Source organism: Aquila chrysaetos, chromosome 18 (assembly GCF_900496995.4).
Source record: "Aquila chrysaetos chrysaetos chromosome 18, bAquChr1.4, whole genome shotgun sequence".
Lineage (NCBI taxonomy): Eukaryota > Metazoa > Chordata > Aves > Accipitriformes > Accipitridae > Aquila > Aquila chrysaetos.
The window spans coordinates 5,095,983-5,116,636 of NC_044021.1; the positions used below are offsets into that span (position 1 = coordinate 5,095,983).

Sequence of the window (20,654 nt, forward strand, 5' to 3'; positions counted from 1 at the left end):
GACTAGTCAACACAGATTTCCAAAGAGCAAATCACCCTTTGCTAACCAGATTACCTTCTCTGACAAAATGACTGGCTATGTAGGCGAGGGGAGAATGGTGGGTTTAATATAACTGACTTTAGTAGAGCATTTGACACCACCTCCTACTGTATCCCAAATCTCACTCAGAAGCTGAGGAAGTTACTGAAGTTGCGAAGATGACAAAGCCAGATTTCTCTTCACAGTAGCAAGCACAAAGCAGACAAGGGTAAGGGACATATGTTGTGACTTGGGAGGTTCAAATAAGACATTGGGAAAATATCCTTCACCAAGACGGTAGCGTAGCACTGGAAGAAGCTCTGAGGGATGCTGTAGAGTCTCCACCCTTGGAGGTTTTCAAGACTCTGCCAGATGATGAAGCCATGCTAGATCTAATTTAGTGCTAATGATTGTCCTGCTTTAAGCAGAAAACTGAACTATATACCTCCCAAGGTCCCCTCAAAACAGCTCTTGTGATATGCTATGACGTGTCTCTAGTCCAAGCTGAAATCTTGCATTTCAAGGAGTTTATTTTGCTCATGTGCTGTATATCAGTGAAGTATATACAAATCAGATTGTCAGGGAAAACTTCTGGATAAGGAACTCATTTCAGTTTATGGTCTATTTTTGCCTATCTCACAGCAGATTTTTTTTTAGAGTTGTTTGTTTGGAGAGAGAAGAGAAATATTATATTCAGGCACTATATTTTGAAACGTCTCGGTAACCAATAAAATTGGATTGCACATAAATCCAGAAACTGATAATTAAGCAATCAAATGGAAAGCAACCTCAAGTCAAACTGCTGACTTCTGTTTTTTGTTTACAATATTAACTCTAATATACCCTGGTAAAAATGGTCTGGGTTAGCCTTTCTATCATAATGGGGCAGGAGCTTGCAGTATATTCTTCCCACGGTTCCTTACAGCAGAACTGCCTTGTGGTGGACTCAACATTCCTGTTATTTACTGAGTAACAAAGGTGAATCTTGTTCTAGTTTTTTTGGTATGAGAAGGCTGAAAGAAGTGGAGGCAAATCTTCAGCATCTTTAATTCATCACATGGTATCGGGAATGAGCTGTATCAGCTTAACGTGCCTTTGCAGCTTGTGCTGAAAGCAGCTTTGCAAATGTCAGTGGTTGCAGGGAACAGGAGGAGAAGACAGCCTTCCTTCAAGTTTCCTGTTTCTTTAGCCGGCTGGGGCATCTAGTGGCTCTTGTGACTAAATTGCTTCGTGGCTGTAAAACAAATTGCTGGCTACAGGTTAGCTCCTCCATGAGAAAGGCCTATACTGTAACTGGTAATTTTGGCAAAGGTTTTCAAAATTACGCTATAGAAAAGGCTAGCAAGTACTTGTTTCTATAGATAGAAGAAAGTATTTGAGAAAGCAACATGGGAAAGTTTATGCTTTTGTCCTCTAATATTGCATTTCATCTGTGCTCAGAGGCTTAATTATTCAGCCTGGAATATAGAGTAACTTTTGCTTAAAAACAGTCTTTTAAAAAAAGTAACATGTAAAGAAAGAAGTCAACAGGATTTGCTTTAAGTTATGTTACTAAATTCTACAAACAAAAGAAAGGGACATTGAGTAGAAGTGGGTGAACAAGAAAATCAGATGTAGGTTGTAGACTGAACAAGATTGGAGCTTCAGACCAGGCACATGGCTGTGCATCGTATTCACTACATACCACTGCAAATTCACCATGAAATTCTCAAAACTAAGTCTATTACATCTGTTGTGGAAGAGCAATCTTTACTCAGAATATGACTGCCCCAATATGCTCTGATTTTTATTCTTAGTACTGATGGCTTCCGTGCCAAAAATCAGGTATAGGTAAGCTTCTTCCCAAACTGATCTGATAGCCCCTCCAACATCCTTCTTCCCATTCTGCAGGGAGGAAACCACCTGCTCTAGGTGCAGTTCTGGCATCAGTATATCCTCCCTGATGCATAATTTTGGTCATGCTGGCTATGTTGGGGCAAGCAGCAGGAGGTGCCTGAGCCAACTGCACCGTCATTAGCTACCGATAAAACAGAGGGGAACAGCCCCCCCCCCCCAAATCCAGCCTTGTTGCCTCTTAGGTTCTTTTGTTCCCACTATAGGGGCGTCACTCATCCTTATGCTTTTTATGATCCTTACACTGTACGGGAGCCTAGCCAGCACCATGATCCTACTGATCTATTTGACTTGGCTAGCACCTACAACGCACGGGTGTGTATGAGCAGGAAAAGTTTCTGCCTTGTCACAAAGACCTAACACTGCAACAGGACTGACTGCCCAGATGAAATCACATGAAAGACTGAAAAGCAAGGCGACTGTGGTGGTTTTGAGTGTTGATTATGACTTCATTTTACTTACATTGTGAATTCCTGCGGATCCCTTACATTCCCTTGGCATTGGTGAATGATGGTATGAGCTCCTGCCCTAGCCACGCCGAGTACTACAGCCTCTCTGGCAAAAAAGCCCAAACGCTGGTTTGTAAGGGAAGGAAGGGGAGAGGGTGGACGGGGAGAGGGTGGACAGGGAGAGTATGAAGAAGAGCTGAAGCATCTCTTAAAATCTGAACAATTCATCATTCAGCTAACTGGCAACTGGTTTGTACTATGCCATTGCCCAGTTTACTTTCTCAGTTCAAAGAAATAACTGCTTGAAAGCCCTTTCTGCTAATGAGGTGGCTACCATATTTGGAACAAAAACTCCTTAATGATTTGCTTTGTAATCTTTGCTTATTAATAGCTCAGGCTTATGGAGCTCATGGAATTCAGGATAAATTTACTAAACTGTGACTTACTTCCAGGTGTGGTATTAGCCTTGTTTTCCTGACTGATGAATTAAACCACACAAGTTTGCTTGAGACTACAGAGCAGATGGGGTCAATACAAGATGGCATCTATGAACTTCATTGATCAGAAGTAAAACCATATGCCTCTTCACACAAGTCCTGTCGGACAATACATTGAAGAAGTCTAGGCTGTAAGGTCGCGCTGTGGCCCGCTGGTCACAGCTCTTCGGAAAGGTGCTGGAGACGTCTTGGAAACTATGATGTGCCAGAAACACTTGGAAAGTACTCCTTATAGAAAGTTACAACTTTCCAGCCAAACAGGCTGCTTGTCCTGTGAGCTTTGTGTCAGACCCACCAGTGGTGGGGGCCTCTTTCGGTGATTTTGATGAGAAAAGATGGTGCCCTCCTTGCCCCGTTGCAAAGCTCTTTCTCATCTTTTTAACTCACTAAATAGAAACTGGAGGTGCTCTTTGCACCATCAAATGTTGTTACCGCAATTACCTCATCTTCACTGAAGGACAGACTGGTGGTGCGGTGACAATAGCAGCCTGTGCCTGTCACCAAGGCTGTTACCTGTCTCTAAACAAACATGAGCTGCTGGGGAAGCAAAAGCGGCATCTGCCTTCATTATCTGAAATCATTCAGTTACACCGGTCAATGAACTGTAGCTGATAAAGCAGGGAACGTCTGATATTTCTGTGCTGGAGCACAATCAGTTACCAGCTTCTGGATCTCCACAGATCCCACTGGCCTTTATCTTTGTCTTTCTGAAGTTTTTTCAGTAAAGCTTGAACCATTTTGTGTGTGTAAGCGTTTGATTTATGCACTGTAACAACCTTGATCCTACCATATGTCAGGACTCCCCATGTGTTCTTTCATTTGTAGTATCCACAAAATTTACCCAATAAAGGCAAAAAGTACAGCCTGGCTACAGATCCTCTGTCATTCAGCTACAAACAGCTGGTAGCGCACATTACAAGGCTTATTTAAAGCTCGAGTACTTTCACCCACCCTCTCTGATAACTAAACTTGGCAAGTAAAAACACGAAAATAAAAATATCAAAGTAGTGTAGCATTTCAAAGAAGCATTCAGGAAGCAGACAGCATGTCTTGCTCCAACACGGAGAATCCTGTGGCTGAATGCATGGTGCATGCTTTGAGAATGTATCCGTCTCTGGTATGGAAAGGACAGGTCATCTAGGTGTGGTTGCATAACTTACCATCTAGCTGCTCGCACTTGCACTCGCTAGTCTGAAGCCCTGGGTCCTTTCTGTGACCATCTACTGCTAACATTTCAGTTTCAGAGAAATCTCCGCAATTGACTCTTGATTGGAAGCAGAGGAGTGTTTCCGCACACGGGAGCGATCTCGACAGCTCGTGCTATCGACATGCCTGGTGGTTGGTTGAGGCATGATGGTTTCGAGGCACGAGTATTATCTGGCTCTCGTTTTCTGGGAGAGCCACTTCCATCTCAACGTTTACAAACGTTTTCAGCTTTAGCCACCTCAAACATAGTTATTTAATTTGACTCTCCACAAGTCATTTGCAGCTTGTGCTTGGCACAAATAGCACAGTGAAGTACAAGAGGCAGACAGCTTTAAATCTAGTGCCTCCGAGTTGAAGGGATAAAGGGGACTAAGAAAGGCGGCTGCATAGGACTAGAGCTGCTGTAATTTATGCAGGTTTAAACTCTTTTCCATGACCACTTCAATCACCAGAGATCCTCAGAACACCTCATTTCAGTCAATTGCTGACCTAGAAAAGCCCTTCATTGGGAGAGGGTAGAAAAGGACGGGGAAGGTATATAAACGAGTGCTGCAACCTAGAGCGGTAGGAAGACGACCAAATGATCCTATCAATTTCTCCCCTGCAATGAACCCCCAGGCTTTCCCGCAGTCAGCTTCCAGGGCAGAAGTGGCAGCAACAACAGAGAGGTGTCAGAAATATTTGGCCCTGTTAGACAAATTTGAGATGGGCGTCCGTCTTGTCCTTTTTCTGCTTTGACTCTGTGGTGACACTGGCGCCGTTAGGAGAGTTTTCATTCTAAGACTAAGTTTGCGAAAGTACAGATGCAGGTGCTCCTGAAGTGGCCTCACGGGACCCGGTTTGAATCTGAAATCGGAGCAGTGGTACCAATGGCATGAGTGCCTCCACCAAGGAGCAACGTGCCAGGTAAACCCGATGGCTTAAGCTGGAGTTACCTCAAGGAACTGCATCTTGCGCCGGCTTTACACAACTAACTGGGCTGCCAGGAGGCACCTGGGACAAACGGGATATCGGGGAGCAGCAAGCACGGGGTTGCTCCACAGGGGAGGAGGAGCGGCAAGATGAGGAGATAAACCAGATGCAGGGTCCATCCAGGAGGTTCAGAAGCAGCAGGAGATGGGGTCAGAGACAGCGATGGGGTCAGGCACAACTGTGGCGTCGCCGGGCCAGGGATTGATGGCCCGGGCTGAGCTGGAACGGGGTCCTGGGCCATGGGCAGGGTGGGGGGAGGCCCCGGGGGAGGTTTGGCAGGGACAGTCAGGGCTAACGGTGCCCTCAGGGCCGTGGCCCTGGGGTTCACAGCCAGAAGTTCTCTCTCGAGGTAGGAGGAATCCCAAAACTCGTGTTTCAAACAAAGCAATGTTTTAGTCCAGTAAGTAAAGTATATAAGCAGCCTTCATTGCAGAGATCGGATCTGGTACCACGTACCAGAGCAGAGAATCCCGCTTTTCTTCTCTCATGGTATTTGACACTCTTTTCTGTGCGCCTCACTTCTCCTCCCTTGTAGGAGGTACACCATAGCTGTCACATTAGTTAGATCATCCAGTCAGCCGTGCACTTGATCCTGCATTACTGACATTCTTGGAGTTGAATGAGAACAGAAGAAAATACTACATAAGAAGCCAATTTGATCACTATCAAGATATTGATATAGTCACTCCAGCTGTTAACTGAAAGACATTTTTGTGGCCTTGGAAGCCAAACAGTGAATATCTTATTCAGCCGTTGCTTTGGTGAAACTTGCAAGTGAAAACAGACCAAAGACTCCGAGATCTAACCTATAGATGGTCATGGAGAAGCCTGGCATACATAAATCATAAGGGAAGCTTATAGCAGTTGAGCACATTTGCTTCTTTTATACATAAGTAACCCTACCTCTTTAGGGTAACTGGGGTAAGAGACAGAAATAAGCCAGATAATTGTCCTGTCAGAACAGCAACTACATCCATCTTTGGAAAAACGTGCATACAGACTTCTGCGGAGCAGGGAAGCCTTTTAAAATCAATGGCTAGCGCAGGACCTCCTGGGAGGCACATGTGCTTCGCGTTACAGATTGAGCTGAAGCCAGGAACGTTGGGGTAAAGTAGGGTTCACAACCCACGTATCCCTACCTGGCTATAGGCATGAAGTGCCACTTTTTATGGTATAAACAGAAACACCCAGTCTAGTAAAACTAGGCTTAGCTAGGCCTACCGCCATTCAATTTTGCATCATTAAGATTAAAATTGTTATCAGAGCCTTGCGCCTGTCTTCATGTCAGGACTTAAATTTGGACTGAGGTGTTCCAGTAGTGACTTATCGATGTTGTTATTTTGGGATTTTATCAAAGCTGTTTGTTTTATGTGCTTTGCCTGCAAATCTATGAAAAAACACCTCGTGTCTGCCTATGCTATTGCAATCAATTTTTTAAATTCATGTAGCTGGTATTTACATTTATAAGGAGAATGATATCCACTGCAAGTAGAAAATTTTACACATGCCTTACACTGACATCTTTTATTTTCCCAGAATAAATGACTCTATAACCGGGTGAATCAACAGGGAATTAGACTCTAATTACATTGTAGATATTCATTATAAAACTTACTGCAAATGAATAATAATCTTCTGAAATGTTAAAAAATTGAACTGCACGGTAAAAGAAAAAATGTTACTACGAAAATGCTTATGGGGGTAAAGGGGTTTGGGAAAAACCTCTACATACGGGAAACTGCGTTTATTCTCTTCTCCTCGGTACCGGGGCAACTAGGTTTTGCCGGTAAACTGAACAAAATGCTCCCTCTCGTGGTGTGAGCTTGGAAATAGATGCAGCCGAAGTTTTGGAAAGCCCTGAGCTCAGTTACGGCTCTGGGTTGTCTTCTGTTTTGCTGTGCTGGTTAAGTGTGAGGAAGGAGGTGTTTCTCTGGCTAGGCTGATTCTGAAAGAGCACAGGTGGGATTTTGGTGATTTTTTTCTTTTTTTTTTTTTTTTTTTTTCCTTGCTTGCTGGTTGTTTCTCCCTTCCTACAGGGTAAAACGAAAAGGCCCCTGCTTCCTCAGAGTAGGTGCTCCTTATTGGTACTAGGTTCTCCCGCGGAAAAAGACCAAAGAGCGATCAGGCACAGAAACGGAGGTGCTGGGTGAGAGGGATGGAGGGATGTTGGCAGGGCGGGAGGAGAAGAGCGGAGGTGGCCTTGTGCGTACTTCGGGCTTGGGCTGCGATAATGCTGGGCGAAGAGCCCTGGCTCGAGGCGACAAGGGGAGCTGGCTAAGAAGTGGGAGGGAGCTTGGGTGTTTGTCACAGCGCAGTGACAGCATGGATTTCAGAAAAGCAGAGAACTGATCCATTACACAGAAGGGCCTGGACGTACCCGTGTTTGCAGACCAGACCTGGTTCTCCATCTTTTCGCAGATGTCTCTGTTCAGTGCTTTTCCTTCTTCCTGATACCCACTTTTTCTTTCAATTCCTTCGGCATACGAGGAAAAGGTGGGCATACTTTACACACCCTTAGTTATGACAAAGATGTTCAAACGCTGCTTAGAATCCCCGTTTGGATAAATGTATCGCATTTATCAAATGAGACATCCAGATATCTATGGTATCTTGATGCAGCAAAGTAACTAAAGGGAGCATTTGCTGAATTCTGAATTTGGGGGGCTGTTCGGAGGTACATAATTTAGCATGTAGGTGTATTTAAAAAGAATACTAGCTGGTAAACCATGGCTATCATCTCAGCCCTCTAGCTGGCGAAAGCGGGAAAAGGATCCAACCCCCTCTCTAATTGGTAGCAGGAATGACTATTTCCATGTCACTTTTGGTTGTACAGGCTTCCCCAAGCAAATGACTCAGTACACACTCGGGAATTTTATTACCTGGATATACTGGGAACCCTGTGTAACTTGTCTTTCCCCTATCAGGTCAGATAGTGCTTGGCTCCATGCAGGTGAACTTCCACCGCCTAACCCACCTTCAAAGACAGGCTTAAATCCTGGCCGTCTTCTTTCCCTCCGTTACATTATTTCACACTGGTTCTGCAGTGGTCGGGCAATTTTACAGGACAATCTCGAGGGTTGAAATGCCACGGCCCCGCGGGCACTCTTAACCTTGAGTGCCCCTGCCCAGCCTAACCTGGGGCTTTGCCCCAGCCCTACCTGGGGTCCAGGACCCCATTTCAGCCCAGCCCAGGCCCCCAGGCCCCAACTAAGCTATTCGGTGGGCGTGCTGCCGTGCTCTGCCTGCCTCTGCCCTTAAATCCCGGCTACATTTCGGACTCATATTGCCTTGTCGCTTCTCTCCCGCCCTGCCTCACAGCGTGCCTCCGAAATAAAACTGGGGAGAGGGATTTCCCCCCCGCCGGGACCTTGCAGCAGATCACCGACAGCCAGGCGCCGGCGTTACTGCTCCCTCTACAAGGGATGCTCCGGGTGGACCCCCCGCTTGCCCAGGCTGCTCGGGGGCCGCCAGCCCCCACGACCCCCGGGGGGGGACACGGCATCCACGGGGAGCAGCTCCCCCTCCTCCGACAGCTGACGTATCGGGCCGCCCCCCCCCCCCCAGCCCCCCTTTTTCTTTTTTCCTCGATTACCCAATTTAACGGTAAATGCTGCTTGCCTCACCCGTGCGGTGCAGCAGCCCGTTACCGTGAGCGGGGAGATGTCGCGGGTGGGGGGGGGGGGTCCCCGCCTGCTCTCCCTCCCCCAGCTGCGGCAGGGCTGGGATGCTGCATTTGGGCAGGTGTGGCATGCAGCTGCAGAGCGAGGGTTAAACCACTGGGGGGGGAAAAAAAAAAAGGGAGATACGGAGGAGAATTAAGGAAAAAAAAAAAAAAAAAGATGAAAAGGCTGAAGCGAAGGTTTGAAAGGCTGGCGTGTGAAGGTTTGCACGAAAACACGGGGAATTGTCCCTGCAGTCGCCCGGGGAACCGTGCTCGCTCCCTCCCTCCCTCCCTCCCTCCACGCCCGGGGCTTTTGTGTGACCGCGGGGGGCACCGGGGGGCTCCCACCGTGCTGCCCGCCTTTCCCTGAGCCCCCCCCCCCCTCCCCGGCAGCGGCTGGATGCTCGGCGCGGCCACGGGCTGCCCCAAATCCCCCAAATGTATTTTCTTGCCGGGTGGTTTCCACCGCCTTTTCCCGGCAAGGGAGGCGGGGGGGGGGGGGGTGCCACGGGGGACGGTGACATGTCCCCCGGAGCCAGCGCCCGTCCCGCCCGCCGCTCGGGGAGCAGAGGGCGCCCGAGCCCCGCGCACCACCCGCCGCCGCCGCCGGGCTCCCGCAGCGCGGAGCGGGCGCGGAGGAGGGAAGAAGCGGAGGAGCGGGAGGTTCCGCCGCAGGGCGGGTTGTGCCTGGCGGCAGGGTTTTAAAAAGAGGCTGCAGGAGCGCCCGGGAGAGATCCATTCTCTTGAGAAATGGGTTGCTTTCCTCTAATTTTTTTTTTTTCTTTCCTTTTGTGTTTAACGGGCAGACCCTCTCCTTAAGCGTGCCAAAAAAGCATAAACGCCGGGGATTTTCCGACCTCTTCCGCGGGGCTCCCCGAAAGGACCACACGTGTAGGCAGGCGGCTCCGCTTGCCTCGCAGCTTCCCAGCTCCGCCGGGACCGGACCCCCCCCGGGGGGGCCACAACCACCCCCGCCACGGGGCGGGAAGGCTGGCTGGCTTCTCCCTTCCAGCTCCCCGTTCGCTCCTCGCCGCCATCCTCCCTAAATTTTTTTTTTTTTTTTTTTGGGGGGGGGGGGGTAAGGTTGCAAGGTGCGTTTGCGGACCTCCGCGCAAGTCCCCCCCCCCCCCCCCCCAGCGTGCCAAGCTTATCTTTAAACCCTTGGGTCTGCGCGCCCCCTAAGCGCAAAAGGCGCGCAGCGCATCTCCCGCCTGCAAAATAAATAAATAAAGCGCGTGTGGCTTTTGAACTGCCCACAGACTGTCACAGAGAAAAGGGGGGGGGGGTGGGGGGGGGGGGAGGGAAAGAGGGAGGGGGAGAGAGAGTGAGAAATGCAGAGGCAGCAGCCGCGGTAGCGGCGGCATTGCTCCAGCAGGCACCAGTCACTCCAGTCCCGGCGAGCGAGCAGGGGAGAGGCACAGCGCTGCCAGCAAGGCGAGCGGGCTCTGGGGGGGGCTACCTCGGACTCTCTTTGTGACACCCCCAGCACAGAAATACACAGAGGGGGAGAGAGGAAAACCATAAAAAGGTAAGGAGCGGTATATCTCGCTTATGGTATTTATATAGCAGATCTCGAGAGCTTTGCGATTTTGATCGTTCCCCCCCCCCCCCCCCCCATCCCCGTGGTGTTTGGGATGTGGGGAGAGGAGACCGGGGGTTTGAATGGGAAAGAGTGGGGAGAGCGGAGGAGATTGGGCACGTTTTTAGGAATATCGCTGCGGGGAGCTCGATTCCTCGAGAGGGAGACAGCCCCGGAGCGGATTCGAGGCACAAAATGGACTGAAGGGCTATTTCGTGAAATTTAAATGCCCGATAAGCCTTTCTTGGGGGGGGGGGGGGGGGGGGGTAGCGGTGGGTGTGGTGGGGATAATAGTGATTTATGCCCAATTTCTTGTCGGTGCCTTGAGCCTGTTTCCAAAAGGAGCCTGCTTAAAGAAAAAAAAATAGTAATTAAAAAAAAACCCAAAACCCAAACCAACAAAACCAACCCCCCAAAAGACCCCCAAACCTCTCCATGAAATGAAGCGCTGGGAGAAGAAAACGCACCGCGCTAGGAGGATGGGGGGGGGGGGCGGTGGTGCAGGGAGGCGCCGGGGAAGGGGGAACGTGGGGGGAACGTGTGTGGGGGGGTGCAGGCGGGTTGCGTGGGGGTTCGGCGGGGCTCGGCTCCCGGTGCCGGGCTGCGGGTGGAGGGGGGGGGTGCGGGCGGGGCCGGCGTGCGGAGGAGCGGGGCTGAGCAACAGCGCGATTGTTCTCGGTGAAGGAGCGGCGCTGCCTTCGCGGTCACGCGTGTGCGTGGACGCGGCGGCGATTCCGATCCCTGCTTTTTGGCGGGGCGTTATGCCAAGGGTTTGGGGTTTGGTTTTTTTTTTTTTTTTGGGGGGGGGGGGTGTCGGTTACCCGAATCCCGCCCGGGCGGGGGCTACGAACCGGCCGTCAAAAAAGACAGGGACGGCCGCTGCTCCCCTCACCGCGCCTGCCTCATGAATATTCATCGAACGCCGCCCCCCCCTCCCCACAGATCCCCCCCCACCCGCCCCACGACCTTTTTTATCTTCCTCCTCCCCACCCGCCTCGCCGTGCCCCCACGCACACGCGTGCCTTTGCCAACGCGCCTCCCGCGAGGGACTTTCCCCGCGCCCGCCTCAGGCGGGAGAAGGGGACCCCCACCCGGGACACCCCCCCCACGCACCCTCCTGTCAGGCCGGGTGGGCGCCCCGCGGGGGCCGAGGGCGCGGTGCGGCGTGAGGAGAGAGTGTGTGTGTGTGGGGGGGGGGCGTTGTGTGAGAGACGCCCCTGCCCGCGCCTTTGTCTCTGCCCCGCGCATGCGCGGAGGCGGGGGCGGGGATGGGGCGGCGGAACAAAGGCGCCGCTGCGACCCCCGGGACGCCGCTCCCCTCTCACCCCTCACACCCCCCCTCGCCCCCGGCCTTGCCCGGGCACGCCGAGACCTTCCGGAGCCCGCGCTGCGCCCGGCTTAGCTTTGGTATCTGCCAGTGGACACCCCCCGTCGCCTCGCTGAGGCAAAATGGGGCGTTTTTTGAAGGGGGAAAAAGCAGTCCTGGGGGGGCGGTGCGGAAAAAGCAAGGGGGGGGGCTCTACAGCAGCGCGGGAACGGCCTGCGGGTCCGTGGGTCCTTCGGGTCAGGGAGGGGACGCGGGTGCCGTGGGAATCCGCCACGCCGCGGGGACGCGCCTGCTGCCGGGCTCCGTCTTGGGTGGGGGGGGACACACACGGGACACTCGTGCTCTGCTGAAGCATCTCCCTCGGCCCAGGGGATGCAGTCTTTCAAGAGGAAGATTTTTTAAAAAAAAAATTTTTTTTTTTTTTTAAATTTTTTTGTGTGCGCGTTGGTGCGACATCTTGAAATCTCTTTTGTTCGAATTGTTGCATCTCGCTGCTGGCATCGGTGCTCGTTCCTCCTCCTCCGCCCCTTTTCCTTCCCAGCAGATGCTCTTGTCCAAACCGAGGATGCATGTTTCTCCTTAGGGTGAGCGTGCTTAAGCCTGTTGGAAATGGATAATTTTGTAAGCCAGTGACTGTTGGTTTCTGAACAGAGACGACTGGGGTGTTTGTCCAGCTGGACTTAAAGGTGACAAAAGAGTACTGCAAGTGGGCTCCTAAAGAGAGGATGGCAGTGGGTTTTATTCCTTCCCCTCTAGGGTGAGGAACATCCGCTGGAAAACATACACCCCAAGGCCCCTCACGTCGTGATTATTGGGTATTTCCAGTGTTTTCAGTTAAGGTCCCTTCGGAAGAAGTGCTGCCATCAGAGCCCTAAAATCTGTCTTAACGTGCCCTCTCGGCTCGCCAGGCAACAACGGTAGTCCGGTGGCCAGGCTTTGAACACCGAGGGTTTTTTTCCCCAGCGTAGCTGTTCCCCGTGAAGCAGGGGAGCAGTGCGAGCGTGGGGTGGGAGTGCCGCACCGGGGGAAGATGCGGCATCTGCTGCTACCGCCGTCTCCAGCGGAGATACCTTGACCCGCACAATCCTTTTGTATTCAGGGCGTTTCTGAGAATTTTGGGCAGACCCTCCGAGCTTTAGGGAAGGGAGGGAAGAAGTAAGGGCATGGCCAAAGGTTTGTGCACTTGCTGTCTCTACTCGTTGTCTCGCAGAACTTCCTCATATGAGGGAGAAGCTTTGCTTTGTGATCTTCCTACCTACTGGATTGTATGCAGTGAATATTTTCTTTTTGTCTGGCTTAGTTTCACTGGAGAGCGCCAACTCTGGTCTGTGGATGGAATACACCCAAAGTGATGGGAAATTTGTGGTGGCTCTGCCTATTCTTGTATGCTTCGTGTATGAAATAGCTGATTGTGTAATTCGGGGAAATTGTACGTAGCTGCCAAAAAGCAATCACGCAGCGTTTTCTTCTGTTTATATGAACCTCTGAGCTTATCATATCCAGTTAAAATAAAATCAACATTAAAAGGTAAAACTGGTAAAATTACTCCTCCAGTTATTGCATGAACAACGATCAGGTGCTTTTTTTTTCTTTTTCTTTTTTTCCCCCCTCTTTTTCCATGCTTCTTTGCATTTGAAATGCAACACCCACTGAAGCAACCTGGAGATAAAAGGTTGATCTATTCCAGACAGTGGCACACCTTTGGAGCATACCCTTCCCCTGAGATTATAGAGTGTGCACGCTCCACAATTTCAGAACCGTCTCTAGAGCTATGTCTAGTCCTTAAGTATTTTGATCTTTCAATGTCAAGTCTCTGGAATAAATTGTATTTTCCCAGTGAATCTTCTTGTGTTTGTGCTGTGTTCCGCTGGTAGCTTTGCCCCATGCAGTGAACCATGAAGTCCTTCGGCAGAGCCTCCTGTGTACAGGACGGCTTCTGTCTGAGCAATGCGAAATTCTTCCCTTGTGCAGGCATCCACCCATGCCCCCATGGGGTATGCTGAGGGACAGAAGTCGGTTGCAGGGCAGAAACAGGCCTTCCCATGAAGTCTTGGGAGACTTCTGCGCGGCTACATTTTCAGGCATTCAGCTACCATTGAGCTACTAATTATTTGGAAGCTTGCCATTGAAAGCTGATTTTGCACCAATTTTGAAAGCAAGAATTTCAGAATATTCCTTTTTTTTTTTTTTTTTCCCCCCTCCATCTGCAAGAAGAGGATGCTACATTTGTATGTACGCATATGTGCACAAATCCCAGGTCTTGATTTAGGTCTGTAGGTGTAAATGTAGTGTCCTTGGGTGCACTGTAAATTTAGTGGCTAAAATCTGAGTTCTTCAAGTAAGAAAACTGGATGCTATTCAAATATAACGAAGAGTTATCAGCCAACATTCAAGGCCCTACCTTCTCTCCTACGAGGGTAGTAAAGGCAGGCCATTTTGAAGTACTGTACAGATGCATTGAGACAGCTTCATAACTAAAGGAAGAAAACTTAGGAGGGGCTCGGGTTGTTTCTGCTGTGTCAATCAGGAATGACAAGAATGAGGTAACAACTAGAGAAATCAAAGAAATTCCTGAAAGCATTAGGGACTTGAAAATAGAAACCATATGCAGCATAATAGAGGTTTCATGCATTAGTAGGAAACGCTTTCAAGATTTAAAAAAATGCAGGGGGAAGAAGGGGGGAAACACCTTGTGCGGAATGAAAAGGACTTTAAAGTCCTCTCTACAGCATCTTCTATCTCCCAGCTGTCTGTCTTAAAAGCGTGATGCCAGCTAAGCTTCTTACTTCAAGATGGAGACGTGCGGTTAGTATAAAAATGTATCAATTGGTTATTTGATATGAAAATTCATACGTTTAAAATAGAAACTGATTGATAGCAACACGATTCCTCAAACATGAAAGATTCCTGACTTGCCAGAATGTGAAAATAAAATCCTTTGACTTTCTTCAGCACACCAATAAATGTAAAGAGATACTGATTTGTAACACATGTGGAATGGTCAGGCTTTGCCTGGGAGCAAGATGTGTAGTAATTCCCTCTTAAGTATAGTTAATGGAATTTAACTCTGAGGAAACAGTTTTATTAATAAAAACCTTCTGTCTCAGGATATAAATCAGAGGCCGATCTCTTTTGATGTGTTTGGTATTGTGTTCTGCAGAATAGAAATTAAGTAGGCTCTATAGTTGATCTGAGTTGTGGGGTATAGGCTGCCAAGTACCTCACCAGTGCTGTAGTGTTGGGAAAGCCACATGCTTTTTAGTCACATGTTGCATAGTTTAGATTTTAGCCTGGTAAGTAGTGCCACATATGATTATGATCTGCTGATCCGGGGATTTTTTTGGTATATTATTTTTTTTTTCCTTACCCTGTAGGAATTTGAATGTCTTTTCAAAAGATTTAGTTTTATGTACGCTGCCCTAGCAGTTGTTCAGAGCAGCACACACTTGGTAGTTAATGTAAACCGTAGGACTGATGGTAAGAGCTTCATTTTGAATAGAGACTCGCTGTCCTTACGAAGGATTCAGCACCGACTGTGTAATAAGTATTGGGCCTTAACCACTCTACCTTTTGCTGCTCGTAAAGGTGTGCTGATGGATGCTTGCTAATGATGTCATGATGGTGGTTGTAGTACTGACGCATTGGCATGAAGAGGATGTGAATGCAATGTTGAAGCATAACCTTCTACTCCAGGCAATAAGACAAGTAACTGTAACGTCAAAGCTTCCCATAGGATTAATTTTAAAGGTAGAAATCTCTGCCATCATGACTTTACATGACAAGTGGAAGGCACTTCTGTACAAATAGTAAAATGAGGGGGGGCTGCTGGCCATTTCCTGTTTCAGTAGTCCTTAAATACTCAATAGGAGGTAGAGCATAACCCCTGCAGAAGGATAGAGCCTGGTTTTAGTTTGTGAATTTCTTTTCTGCGGTTACTGTTTTCCTTAGGTAATTGGTTGGTGAAGGAGGGGCTCATATTCAAAATTACAGCTTGATGTTATTAACTGTTTTAGGATGAAGTAGAAGGTGGTCACATAGCAGGATGCTGTACATGTGCATCTGCTAGACAAATTTAAGATGATTGCTCAACTATGGAGAAGAAATGAAGCAAAGTTAGACAAAACCAAGAATGGATCAACAATAACAGAACTGATATGCGTCTCTCTCATCTAACTATCTTAGAAAAGCATGTGCAAACCAAGCGCAAATCAGGATGTAGAAAACAGGGGAAACCCAGTTGCAAACACGTAATCAACACAGGAGAGTCAAACTATGAGAAACCCTTTGGTACATCTGTTTGTCCAGGATAGACCGGAGCCTGAGAATTGCTACATCAGCTTCCTGTAATCATCCTTCCTCAAAGCGGTAGAGCACGTCATACAGGGGGAAGGAAAACAAAACCAAAACAGGCTAGAGGTGGTATAAAACTAGGAGTCTGGAAAAGGAGAGGGTGAAACCTGTCACGGCTAGGTACGGTGCTCGGATGGTTTCAGCATTCCCCATTCATAGGCAAAATTTCCTGTTGCTTGTATTTTGGCCGGCACTGGTAAGTGCGTGATTGCCTTCTGCTACTAGCTGTGCTGAGCTGGTGGGAGGAAGCAAATTCAGTGAGCTCTGAGGTGGTGAAAACGGCTCTTTTGGGTTTCTTGCCATCACCACAAAAGCTGAGGCAAATGGGGAAGATGTGCTGGCTGCTCTACCCAACAGGTTTCCGAACCAGATGGGCTCAGAGAGTGGGACTCGTTCTCCTCCAGCAGCATTGCTCGGCCCTGCGTGCCAACTCTGCACCAGTGAACGTACAGCCTGCGCTGGGAGTAGCTGGTCTCACTGAGGAGTGGGTGAAAGCTGCCTGTTGACTCTTGCTTTCCTTTTCCGATCTACAAGCCCTGTGAAGCAAGGGAGACAACAGCTCCCCAGAGCGTAAAAATGAAAATCTGGCCAGATTCTCCAGGCTTTTCCATTCCATACTTTGCTTGAGGCTGAGTAGAGCGCACTGTTGGTTTGTAAGTTCTTTTCACTAGGAGATTTCACTAGGAGCACGTGAGGCCTCTGTAGTGTACCCGAGTGCTCAGGATAGCCCCATAGCCTATAATTCAAGGGCCTAAATTAGCAGACTAAAGCAAATGTGGAAACTCTTTCCCTGTTTGCGGTTCATACATGCTCTGCATAGCTCCAGCATTCATAGCGAAGAGCATCCTGCTGGCCCTAGAAAGCTGCATGTAGACTGTGAGAGTTCAAGGACAGTGGCAAGTTGTCCATGCAGACAATTCTTTCTGATGGATCTGGTATCATTCGCAGGGAAAGATTTTGGTGAGATGGATTTATTCGTTCTCTGTTTCTGTACGCTGTTCCCTTTTCTTATTCCCTACCCTCAGAGACCTTCACCTTGAAGAAAACCATCCCACAGTGCAGAGGTACCAGCAGAACCCCTTTTAAGCCGCTTGTGGCCATCTGACGTTCCACCGGTATTGTACATTTTAATGATTTCCTCAGTGCTAGTTTCCCTAGGTGATATTTAGAGGAACATTCAGCTTTCTGCATAGTGGCGTGTGCTTTACATCCAGTTGCCTTGAACTGATGACATTGCCTTAATGAATAATACTTTTAGAACCAAGCTAAGTAAGAGCTGCCATGTGCACTGAAATATGATAGCTCACCCGAGTGTACTCTTTTCCCATGCATGTAATATTGAATAAAAGCTTCAAAAGAGCTCAAGAAAACTGATATTATGGTAGTTTTTTATAAGCACGAGAATAATTATTCAGTCACTGAAAGTTCAGCTGTCATCCTCTTCTGTGCATGAGTCAGTGACTGACAGATTCAGGAACAATTTACTGATGGTGATGGCAAGAGCAATGTGGCACTCCTCATGGTGTCTCAATCCTGACTGAACAGTACATTGTATTGGCAATCCACTACGGCACAATGTCTTGGAAGTGGCCTTCAGTGCTGAGGTAGCTTCTGTTACTGAGGCTTCAAACTATACTGCAAATCAGCTACAGGTGTTTCTATAAACATGTCTTGAAACCATGCTGTCACCAAGGCATTATGGAGAAAACCAAACATACCAGTCAACAAATGACAAATATAATGGATCTCCCTTGCCTGAAGCAGGATAAATATTGTGTCTTTAAATACTTGCTATCTCTGCTCTAACTTAGAGTTGATACCTGGAGGATGGTGTTGAGGGAAATGAACTGGCTTTGCACGCTCCCCCACAGCTATTGACCGTGTGAGGCAAGAGACTGAATATCCGAGTCCCTCACCGCCTACAACACAGAGGTGATAGGGAGTGAAGGAAGTTCCGCACTGACAGATTTGTGGTTCAGGAAGAAAGTCTGTCCAGGAGTTTGCTGTGAAACAGTGGCAGTAAATTTACAGTCTGAGAATAGAAATATTTATCTCAGCAGCTTTTTTTTTTTCCTTTCTACTTAAAAAACAAAGTTCTTTGGCATATTTGCTCCTGATTAAAGAAGCCATTGAATACACTTCTTGATATCAACTTTGTATTCTAGCATGTTGGGATATACCTTATTATCTCTGCGCATATTTCTAAATGTGTCACACTAAAAAAAACCCTGGTGTCTTCAAGCTAACTCTGACTCTGTATCCTTCCTTGCCATGTCCCTGTAGATCATTTGCTTCAATTAGAGTATCACAACTGGTTATGTTGCTGTTCCCCTTGGTTATCCTCTCTAGAAGTCCCTATTTTCAGCTGTGAACTAACTCAAACTATTTCAGAGAACACCTTGTTAATCAGACATTAAACATGTAATATGTGCGTTAGGAGGTATCCAGGACGCAGTAAGATGTCATAAGGTTAAGTGTGTACTGTCATTCCTGTGTAGTACAAAGCAGGGATATGAGAACAGAGCCACTTATTGCAAAACTTTAATTCCAAACTCTGAAATGAATGTTACTATACCCCAACTGTTTGCATGGATATGACTCCCAAATCTAGACGCTCACTAGAGTGAGATGATATCAACATGAGAACTTGATCTTAAACAGAGTTTTATGCAAATCCTGTAACAATGTGGAAATCTCGGAGCTCTGCCAGCCAAAAGCATTCAACACTTTTACCTTCTTATCACTTGAAGAAATATTAATGTGATTTCTCCTTCTGCTGACTGAGAGGGAGTAGAATTTTTTCCTCTTTACATGGTGGTTTAGTTTTAAGCAAAACTGGCACTTGACTAAATGAAAAAAAAACCACCCCAAACCCTAAAAACCTGTATGTGATAGCTTGCGTTGTCAGTCTTATTTTCAAGAAGAACTAGATTTGTTTGATTCCTGTAGGACATGAAACAAATTGCTGCAAGAACATAATTAAACTACATTAGTGAGTTGCAAAACCTTCCAAAACACACTTTTAGGGGAAACGTTTGCTATTATAATAGACAAAGCTTGTCTGTCAAGCTGTGGCTTTGCTGGGCTACATATTGCACAAAGGCCAGTAGCGGTCACAGTCATACTGGCCTGAGTTGCTTCCATAGAGAAACCTTCTTTGGATCCACTTCTAATTGCTTGAGATTTTCATTGTGTCCAAATAAAGCACAACATCTATAAATGATGGAGACAACAACATGATTGCTGTGCAAATTCATTATGAATGCCATCGGGATGAGTGCCCTGTTCAGGCCAAATAAGTTCATGATGGCAAATATATATGCCTTTTTTCTGAAGTATGAGTTTGTGGCTACAGATAGAGTGAAGACACAAAATAGCCTTTGGTCGCTGTGGAGGGTCCCCAAGTAGGGGGCCAGAGAACTGAAGTGGATTGATTGAGATCATTTCCTGTATGCTGTGCTCCCAAAGAAGACCAAAAAACTCAAAAGAAATTAGTTTCATTAGAAGTACAACTAGTCATCTCAGTTAATTAACTCCTTAAACAGAGAAAACTTACAGCGGTGAGAGAACCAAAATAATAGATAAAAGGTTTATTCACAGCCCGATCTCTGCCCATAAGCCCTTGCAAGTTTCGAATACTAATGTTGGTTTCAAGTACACAGTGGTTTTCTGCGTTGCAGCAAATTTCCACAGTCCTCCCTGGTCCCAAACTTCCTTCCCAACACCTTTGGAGTCTGCCTGTGGGTCTGCTACGTGCTCCTCGCAGCGTTTTTCCAGTTTTGTTTCCGAGCTGCAGGTTGCCGGCTTGAATCTTTCGCCTGTCTCACCCTGCCGTCTCTGGAAACCTTCTCTCCTCTGAGCAGCCTCAGGGACTCCTGCGGGGAAGGAGCTCCTCTGGCCGCTCGGTCTTCTCAAAACAAAGAAATGAAATGAGACTGTCCGCAGGAGCCTTCTGTGCCGTCGTGCAAGCACAGTGGCTTTGGTGGGTCTGCATCCGTGGGGCGTACCCCGTCTGAAGGGCCAGTCATCGGCTGCTGTGCTAATGATGGTCGTAGACTCCCTGCACTGGAAAGGAGACCAAATAGCTAACTTAATTATTACAAATGCCCTGTTTTATCTTAATTAATCTAGCCATATGATTCTGGTTCCTTGATCTAATTAGCTAGGGAGATAGTTAAATAAAACTTTCATGTATCTAGGCACATTTAGCTATTTGTGGTTAAATCTGCTCACGGTTCCTAAGAGACTATATTTCAAAGCTATGGAGTCACAGCCGGGAATATCGCCCAGCTGCCCTTCATCTGAAATAAAAATACAGAGTTCACCTTAATTAACATGGTGGAATAATTTTTTATGTTAACAATACACCTCATAAGTAACAAACATGTTAAAGCCTTTCATGGAAACAAGGAGGCATCTTTCTCTGTTCTGCCACTAAGGAGTAGCAAGTAACTGTGTTGTACACAAGAAATGGGATTTCTGCTCTTTGAGTAGATAAATGTAACTTTAGATTGTATGTGGAAAATATTTGCCCTTTGCTCTGTAATAGATGGAAGACTGTCAGTAACCTGAGTTAAAATAATCTGAATAATTTGAAATGAATAAATCATAGTAAAAATTCCTTGTCCATGGAGGCATTTCTAAGACTGTACGTGGTAACCATAAAGGATATGTGATCAGAATTACCATAAAGAAGATTTTG

The 20,654-nt window shown here is 47.6% G+C and overlaps 1 protein-coding gene across 4 annotated transcripts in view; it reads left to right on the plus strand.

Moving 5' to 3' along the window:
* The first annotated feature begins 10,004 nt into the window (after positions 1–10,004).
* BASP1 (brain abundant membrane attached signal protein 1) overlaps positions 10,005–20,654 on the plus strand; it is a 51,780-nt gene continuing 41,130 nt past the window's right edge. Inside the window, exons 1-2 of one of the 4 annotated variants that reach the window (XM_041118326.1) lie at positions 10,020–10,224; positions 16,978–17,067. Coding sequence is in view for 1 of the 4 variants with exons in the window: in XM_041118325.1 (XP_040974259.1) it covers positions 16,086–16,148 (63 nt within the window). In the remaining 3 variants the exon portion in view is untranslated. Of the gene's footprint in view, positions 10,225–16,037; positions 16,149–16,977; positions 17,068–20,654 lie in introns of those variants that run through there. The other 3 variants (XM_030042016.2, XM_030042015.1, XM_041118325.1) reach the window with 3 other exon arrangements.